Raw genomic sequence first — 9,664 nt, 5'->3', positions numbered from 1 at the left:
AAGAAAGAGAGAGAAGAAAGAGAGAGAATACATGTGTGTATGTGTGTGTGTAATACTTGCAGACACCTTGGTGTACTGGGTTTATACAGAACACCCTGCTGGTATGAAATTGATTAGGCCTCAGTTCTAACTAGGTGGTCCTTGGGCTTTTAGTGTGATTTTGCTGTGGCTTCTTTAAGCTTCCTTCCCTTAAACATGATTTGTATTTTCTCTTCCATCATAAGTCTTATGTTCCTTCTTTTCCTGGAAAACCCCACTATTTCTAGTCTGGAGTCCCTGCATAAAGTATGAACTGCCCACGGTAACTCAGCACTGCCCCCGTAAAGATAGGCATAAGGATGGTGTGTATCCAGGTACACTCTCGCTAGAGACATAGAGAAATTTGTTTCTGTTTTCAAACATTGCTTCTGCAACACTCTAGTTTCTAAGGATTGGATGTCACAACCAAAGTAATACCTGGATTTTTGACTTCAATATTTTCTTCTCATTTTATGTCAATTTTACACCTATTGAGAGGCTGGGTTCCATTGACTGAACAGGCTTTGGTGTCAAAGCAACTTGAAACCTTAGTACTTAGCCAGTATTTCCCTCGTCAGCTCATCTGAAGTGCTCCCAGGGCCTGTTTTCCTTTGAGCCATCATATTATTCAATCTGCTGTTTCATTTTCTTTTGTTAAGTGAGAATAAACCAGCAGCTTAGTTTTAATTAGTGGGCTGAACTTCATCTTACTCCTTGGTGCGTATTTAAACGGAAACTGTACTGTAGGCATTTTGCTTGGGAAGCCTGGAGTCTATGTATAATCTCCTTTATTGCCCGGTTCCCAAGTGGGAATGGTATCCCAGGAGCAGTTAGTTGACTTTACTTCTTTTTCATGGTCATAGAAGTAGATGTAAAGGTAGTTTGGGGGATCAGATACAGTCTTCCCAAGCTCTTGTTTCCCATACCTTTGCTAGTGTTACTTTTAGGATCACATCACTAGGTCAATAGTCCTAGATAAAGATGGAGAAACTGAGACATGTCAAAATAAAGGGCACATTCCTTCTTAACAGTGGAAATATTAAGCACAGTGATTTAAGGAATTTGGAGACCATGGAGTGAGCAGAGGTTGAACAATCATTCTCTGTGCACACGGGCAAGTTAATCATATAGGGCTTGTGGATGAGGCAGTAAATGAGTTAATAAATACCTGTGCTTTAGGATACTTAAACATAGTTTTGTACGTACATTTTTGCTCAACTGTGGCCAACTGTTTACAGAGCTGGCAATGTTGCAGGTATGAAAGCCTATGCTTTTGTGTGGGAAACAGCTAAGCTCACTCTCCAAGACAGGGAGGATAATTAATAACAGATAATGCAGAAAAGGGAGACATGGTTCATTTTACTTAATTCCCTTTAAAAAATATGAAGTCATTCAAGACAAAGGGAAAGAAAACCCACTACCTTCGACAAGAGTCTGTGGATTATCACCGTAGAGTAATGTGAGAGAGAGAGTTCAAGACTTTTATCGAGCTGGATGAATTGAAACTAGATTCTTTCCATTTTGTTGCTTAGCAACCAGAACATTTGTCCTTGCCAGCGCACGGAGTCCCCAGGCAATTTAACTCAGGGTGGACCAAGAAGGAAGCTCAATATAGCAACCATGGCGAAATAGACGAGCTTCTGCAGAAGTCGTGCAAATGTTGGAGTCTACTGCAGTGCTTGCTTTATCTGGTCTCAGTAGTGTTCCCCAGGTGTATTCTGCTGATTATATATACCAGAGGCTGGACAGAGGCTGCAGCGCAGTTGCTAGGGAAGATTCATTCCAGAGGACACTAGGGCAAAGCTTCAGACTGGTAGTTAGCACTGTCGATCAAAAGTCTAGGGGCTTGGGCTCAGGGGCCTGGGGCCAGATACTGAACGTATTCCTATCTGTATGACACTACCTGGTCAAGTTTCTTCGTCTTTCTATGATGTGGTTTCCTCATCCTTAAAGGATGCTGCTTGTCTCTAGCGTTTGTTTATAATTATTATAAGTGAATGATTTAGATGTTTCTCTGACACAAAGCAATAGGCAATAATGATTGGCTGCTATTATGATCTGAGTCAAGCCTTTTTGCCAGCGTATTTCTCTGGGGGCATTTCTCCATCTTAAAGCAACTCTCTGGGAACTCCTTTTCTTTTGATCTGCAACAGGCGGGCCTGGCTATTGATGTTCTGTTGCTAATGGGGGACACTTGTAAGTAAGATGTTCCAGCTTCCCAGACTGTGGAGCCCAAGCTCTGCTTCATCTCCATCCTTCAAACCAAATTCAGAAGCTTCTTGCAGAGGATGATGCAAAAAAGTTAATGAAAATAAAATGATTTCTTCCAAGTTTCCCCCTTCTTTGAAGGAATTCTTCTCTTTGAAGAAGAGGGAAGCTGAGTGTACAAGAGAGAGGGGCCTGCCAAGGCTGAAAGGTAATAATTAAAGTGGAACAAACGCAAAGGTAAGGAATTTCTCTACAGGAAAAGTAACAAGAGAAAGGCAGATTTTGCGGTCAGCCTGTTGGCAGCGGAAGGTGACCTTAGAGAACTGTAAGAGTGACTGACATTGGAAGCTGTGGTGCAGGGGCTCTGGAAACACAAGGAAGGGCTGACCTCGAGGAGCCCTACACTCTTGGGGTTCTCCTGAGCTGGACAGACCTGGCTTCCAGGCAACAACGTTACACTTGTAGACTTGATGATACGAGAGGTTGGTGGTGGAGGTTTTGAATTGGTTGTGGGATTTGGGTTCATTGGCCACAGACTTGGGTTCCAATTCTGGCAGCATTTACAAATAAATTCTAATTACTTACAAAATATTTTTAAATTTTTAAAATTTACTTTTAATACTATAAGAACATGGAATTATGAGGTGTACACACACACACGTATGTATATATCATTGCCCTACAAGGCCTAATATTTTGAATGCATATTTATTCATATACTTAAGTGTATATATACACATACACATACATATAAATGTTTCTGTTTGGTTTTCAAGATGGGCTTTTTCTATGTAACCTTGGCTATCTTGGAAATTGCTTTGTCAACTAGGCTAGCCTCTGCTTCCTTAGTGCTAGGGTTAATGGCGTATACCACATTGCCTGACTCTTAAATGTATGTATCTCAAGGGCTGTGTATTATTACAACACACATACACACACATAAATGTGCTAAAAATGTTTTAAATAGAGTTCCCATTTATATTTTAAATTTTACCAATCAGCAATATACATGCTTATAATTATACATGCATATATTTAAGCTTGTTTTTACATGTGTACATATTTACACATGACACTTTAGAGTTACTTGTGGGTAAATTTCAAAAGCTACAGATGTACTTTGAATACTGTTATATTGACATTTTCCTCTATACTATCGCCATGATCAAATCATTTTACTTTATTTTTTTGTCCTTCAGATATGACATATAAAATCTGCTTCTATTTGTATTTCCATGACCTCTAGCACATACCTCTTAGCTGACTGCATTTGCCTGCCTATATCTTTTGCATGTTTCTCCCTGAGTTGCCTTTTTCATATTAAGAGCTGTAGAATTCTGAGTATTGGATAGCCCAGTAGCCAAGCACACTAAGTGCTTCTGCAGAGGGCCCACGTTTGGTTCCCAGCACCCATTTCAGTCACTTTGCGACTGTACATAACTCCAGTTCCTGAAGATCTGTCTCCATGGCCATCTGAATGTCCATGGTACACAGCAGCTCACACACGCACACATGCATACTTATAAACTAAAAAGAATCTTTAAAGCTTTTGTTGAATTTTGACTGCTAGAAACGTATACGCATTGTGCACCTATCAGAAGAAATATATAGAGTTTAGGTGACAGCTTTAACTTCTTCTACTTTAGGGTACCATTTGTCTTGCAGAAATTTACTCTTTTTACAGAGTGGAATCTGTCACTTTTCATCTCCCTTTAAAAATGTTTTCCCACACTTTTGTGGCTTTTGCTTTTTATTTTAAATTTACCTTCATGTAGAATTTCTTTCTTATGTAATAAGGGAAAGAGAATTTTCAAAATAATCTCCCAACATGAACAATAAAGTCTTTGTTGCTAGGGCCTTTGCGGGGCATTTGTTCATCAATCATCTGCCCCAGGCACTAGTTTGTTCCCCTTGTTTGTTTGCTGAATAACATGGAAAAAGTATGGTGTATCCATTTTTTTTTAAATTTGGAATATTTGTTTCCTAGTTGATGAAAACTCGCTTCATTTGTCCAACAAATTTCAACCCTGATTGCTCCACCAAAGAGCAAGATGATCGACTTTGCAGTTAACTCGGGTTCGGTTCCTCACAGGCAGTGGCTGTACAGGAAAGTATCGCTAGCTAACTGAGCTAAAGGCACGGAAAACACCAGCAGATTACCATAAGGTATTGCATTTAGCACTCTAGGAACTCTGCGGATATCAGCGCGCTGAGTGCAATTTCAGGCCCAGGTGGGAACTGCGGATTCTTGTGGAGCTGTTGGCACAGTGAAATTTGTAGGTAACATGCATGCATGCTTTGGCTCTCTAAAGCGGACCTCACTGGTTTTACCCTCTGCAAGCTGACCCGGCTAACTCAACACGGCTTTTTCCTGTCCCTGCTGCTGGGACACAGTTGTCTCTGTACAATGAATTCAAGGCCGTCCGGCAGCATCCATGTAGTTACATGGCATCAGGGCTTTGGAAGTCACGTGGGGTGTCTTCTCTACATTCATTACATCCCTATAAAATTATGCTTCTGTTCCCCAGGTATTGTAGTAGTGTCTAGTCAGTCTTTTAACTACCACATACACCACAACTGTATCCCCAATTTATTTTTTAAGGCTAGATTTTTCTATAATGCCAACAAAATGAAGTGAAAGCCAGAAGTAAATTTTATTCATGTCTATTGATACAAATTTGCTCATGTGTAAGATATAAATTTACTTATGCCTATAGATGTAAAAGCTTGTAATAAAATAGTGGGAAGGGGGCAAAAGCTTACTAGGGTAATAACACAATATGGACAAATATATGAACTTTCATATCAGAAATGCAAATAAACATGCAAAAAATTATGAATTCTACCTCAGTGCTGAATTATATTGGAGAAGCTGCATAACAATAGACTGATTAGACTCTCTGGTGAGACTATTTACAAGCACGTCAAAGGGTCTAAGGAAGACATCGCCTCAAAAACAATATAAAAGCCAGTAGTTTATAAAACAGAAAAGATAATAATGGCTTCCCCCTAAAACAAAAATAAGTCAGACAGCAAAACAGCACATTCAGTAGTAGCATTGTTATCCAACATTATTTTAGGATATTGATAATACAATGAGACAAAAATTAAGGACATAATAAGCTTATTTGAAAAGAAGAAAAATCTAATAATCTGCAAATGATATAACTACAAACCTGAAAATAAAATTTCCATAGAGTCATTCATATTAAAATTAATAGCTTAAAAGATGTTAAATATATTAGCAATTAACAGTAAGAAAAGTAAATGTGCTTTAAGATTCTACTTTCCTTTATTAAAAACAAATCCAAAAGGTATCAGGAACTAAATCTAGCAATCAAATTTGGGATCTTATAAAGAACCTGAAGTTTTTACTCAGTGACCAGTAAGAGGACCTAGTTAAATGTCCCAGCTTGATAATTAACCATCACAGAAGTTTCATCTGAATTTTAATCAGGACATGCCACATTTTAGAGTACAGAGGACATTTAGACCCTTCCTCTACCAATTAATCTGACCTGGCCTGCACTTTAACCCTCTGCTGTGTGTAAAGGAGGTGCTGGGTTCATCCGGTAAAGTTCTGCTTCTTAGCTGCTGTGTGCTGGCCCAACCCCAAAGCAGCCTGATGTCTGGTTAGAAGATGAAGAAGTTGTTTCATCAACTGAATTCAAGTATATGTTGTCAACAGATTTTTAAATCAGTCCCTCAAGCTGTCCAGAGAGATTTATCATCAGCACTTTTCATCGCTCCCAGCAGAAATAACTATATTTCTAAAAGCAGATACTCTACAATCTAAGATTCTCATGGAATGCAGCCTTCTTCGTTTTCAATTGCAGCATGAATAAGCAAAGCAAAGCTAGATCTTTCTACTAAAAAGAGTCAAATACTTCTCAGTGTGAAAGTTGAAAGAAAAGAACAAACAAAAGACCTAAAACAGAGCAATTGCTATATAATCAAAACTGGCTACAGAGAGATGGAAGGCCACCCAGAGGTGACAAAGGCTGAAATGGACACTGAGACAATCTGTGACATTCTCTATTGCAGATGAGCACGCGGGAGAATGGGAGCAGAAAAGTGTGTTGAGGTTGCCTGACTTGTGGGTATGGGTAGGAGCAAACACTTCAGAGAGAAATAAATGAGAGCACCACGCTTACCTCTTTCACCAGCAAGCTTTCTGCTTTGTTCTCTGCCTCTTCCGGTACCGTAGAATACAGTGTTCGGATATCCCAAGAAACCGTGGCTGTCTGAGAGGAACCAGGAGAAGAAATTAAGCCTTCCATCTTGAATGCATGGAGTGGACCACTATCCCAAAAACACGAGGGCTGACTGTCATCGAGCTGGGTGGAGAAGCTTCCCCAAGAAACATAAAACCCTTATGTTTTAATCCCTTTAAAAGAGGAAAGAGCCAAATAGTCCCAATTGCACGCCTGCTAGCATTCCCATAGTTATTGCTTCATCTGTGTAGCTCAGAGTTTTACAATCCATTTTATTACCGAGAGGAAAAAAATGTGAACATCTGTGTTTGTAACTTGTTTCTATTAGAATTTTTTGTTACTGTTCATGTAAAAATAAATTTGAAATGAATCTTAAGAACTTACAAGATCCTATTGTAAATAGTAACATGTAAACCTATCCCCTTTTAGGGTGTGTGTGTGTGTGTTTACAAACATAGCTAATAAGAGGAAGGAAACAAAATAAACATGCACATTGAAGAAAAAAGGTCATGTTTTAAATGTTATTTTCTGTTGAAATAAGTAAAAAATTTCACATCTTTAAACAAATAGCTATTTATCCAAATAGTGTTCTATTAAACGGATACACTACATAAGATCCCTCATGAAGCCTTTGAATAGAATTTCAAAGGTTGTTGTTGTTTGATGCATCTCCAGGTTCTGGCTTATAATTTTTCTAACACGATTACACTATGGCCACCAGCTTCCTTCAGTCTGTCCATTTTCCTGGTGATTTGGTGAAAATGACTGGCAGTAGCATGGTACCAACCACGGGGGAGATTTTAGGTCACGCGTTCCCTGAATAGACTCCTCATCGTTTCTGAGATACAAACTACAGTTTGTATAAACTTATTCTGATGAAAGGCATGCTCCTGCTTTGGTGGTTGAAACAAACGAAAATCTCAAAAGCCACTGTTAGTTTAGGAGAAGAGGATACAAGAGTTTTTGTCTTCTGAGCTCATGGTGGTGTAGCCATGTGTCAGCCACAGCAGCATTGTGTCCATCATCCCTTTCATCCCGATTTCAGACTTAGCATTTTCTTCAAATTTCCCCTCCACACCTGATGCAAGTCCCATTTATTGTCACTGCCATAACCTCAATGTTCAGTAGGGTGCTTAGCCGGCTGTCTGTTGAATTTTTCCTGAGTGTATGTATGCAGTGCCTGTTCAGGGTAAGTGTGTGTGACTTTAGGCAAGCACATCAGTGTCTCTGCTGTGCATGGGTGTGGCAAGTGACTCAGTGAGCTTGTGATTTGTGTAGTGCATGAGTGCATCTATACAGGAAGTGTGGGTGTGTGGTGGTGGTTATGCATAAGGGTATGCTAATATAGTGAGTGTGTATATGCTGTAAGTTTGTGTGCTGTGTACGGTTAGCTTGTGCATGCCTGTAGTGTGCCAATCTGTGTATTCCTGTGCATGTGTGAACTCGTGTGATACGTGGGTATGTCTGTGGGAGTATGCACATACATGTCTATGTGGGAAGCATGGGTTTTGATGTTGTGAAAGAGGAAGAACATCATATGATTCTAAGATCAGAGGATAAAAATGATGAAAAATGCGGTGTTCCAGATATTTCGTTCAGTAAAAGTAATGTTCAACTTCAAATACTGCTAAGGGGTGAGCTCACCAGTCTCTAGGACTTCATGTCATCTATAGAAGAGAGGATGCAAGTGTGGTGATATTTTGTTTGTGCTATAACAAATTGAGCTTGCCTAAAGATCAGAGTGTGGAGCTAGCCATACCAGTTCTTACCTCTGCTGAATCCATAAACCAGTGGGGTCATCCTGTCCCTACGAATCCTCAGATTGAATGCTCTGAGCTCCTGTCTCCTTCCACCTTATATGCTGGGATTAAAGGTGTGTGATCCCAGCTGCTGCTCTTTTTCTCTTTTAGACTGATTCAATCTCACAGTAGACCAGGGTGGCCTTGAACTTAAATATCCACTTGCCTGAGCCTCCTGAGTGCTGAGATTGAAGGTATGTGCCACCATCACTGGGCCTCTATGGCTAACTAGTGGCTCACACTACACTCTGATCCTCCAGCAAGCTTTATTTGTTACAGTCCAAGCAAAATATCACCACAGGGAAGAGCTGAGACTGCCAAGTTAAACCAAGAGCAGACAGAGAGAGCAAGTGGAGGTCTTGCAGATGAAGCAGAGGTCTCCAGACAGACCAGGAAGTGGTTGTTTCTGTGCAGAATGCAATGAAGCAAGATTAGAGTTATCTTGATTTTCTTCATTTATAATTCCTTGTCTGATTTCCTCCTTCAAGTTGCTTCTTTATTGTTAGTCTTTCTGTAAATACTAACAACTTAGTCTAGACTGAGTCTTGGGGATTATTGTTTAGACTTCAGTGGCCCAGGAATGACTTTGGAAAGACAGCTCACAGATACACGGGGTTACTTGCTTCGGTCTCAGCAATCACTACAAATCAAGACTCCCACAGTGTTACATCAGTGATCTAGCATGCTGAGCATAGACAAATATGTAAGATACTAGCCATGAGCAATGCATGAAGCTAGAAGGATTCCTGATGACCTGTGGTCACAAAATGACATTAATCCTACACTAAATAAGATCACGGTTACTAAGTCAAGCTTATGAAACCATGTGACAAACCTAGGACTTTATTTTGCATGTTCTGTGCATGCTGAATACCTCATACAACACAAACACGGCATAAGAGGACTGTGAGCATACATGTATGTGCGTGACACGGCATGCGAACCATCTCAGTATAAAACTGAAACACTTGTTTAAAAAACCAAAAGGCCTCGATGAGGTTAGAGCTTTCAAAACTTTGGTGCCTTTCCTCTTGTTTTACATTTGTTTAAAGTGCTTGCACGGAGCACAAGTAACTTGGTCAAAATAGAAGTATGAAGAATCCTATTTGTTAAGGGTATTAATACATTTAAAAAGAATTTCCTTTCTGAGAAGTCGGTGTTTTCAGACCACTACAAATTGCCTTGGCCACAACAGACTTCCTGTTCTCTTTAATAAAGCTCCGTTCCACAATTGGTAGAGTTCAGTAGCATGGAACAGATCTGAGACCGCACTGGCATTCGGCCGAGCTCATCTGGTGGCAAGAGTTTTATAAGGGGCGTATTGTCGGGCATTTGGAAAGGAAAACTTCTGAACCGATGGCCCCGAGCCTGTGTTTGCAGTCTGAGGCCCACAATATTCAGTGTCTTTGACTCCGGCTCTGCTAC

The 9,664-nt window shown here is 40.0% G+C and overlaps 1 protein-coding gene across 14 annotated transcripts in view; it reads right to left on the bottom strand.

The window, feature by feature from the left end:
- The window catches only part of Dock10 (dedicator of cytokinesis 10), a 251,970-nt gene that overhangs the window by 124,158 nt on the left and 118,148 nt on the right, over positions 1-9,664 (bottom strand). For all 14 annotated transcript variants that reach the window (XM_050161078.1, XM_050161085.1, XM_050161079.1 and 11 more), the window contains exon 3: positions 6,381-6,470. In XM_050161078.1, coding sequence (XP_050017035.1) covers positions 6,381-6,470 — 90 coding nt within the window. The remainder of the gene's footprint in view (positions 1-6,380; positions 6,471-9,664) is intronic.

The sequence above is a fragment of the Alexandromys fortis genome, unplaced genomic scaffold (assembly GCF_014885135.2).
Source record: "Alexandromys fortis isolate MF-2015 unplaced genomic scaffold, M_Fortis_MF-2015_v1.1 scaffold_98, whole genome shotgun sequence".
Lineage (NCBI taxonomy): Eukaryota > Metazoa > Chordata > Mammalia > Rodentia > Cricetidae > Alexandromys > Alexandromys fortis.
This window is presented reverse-complemented; position numbering and strand designations above follow the sequence as displayed.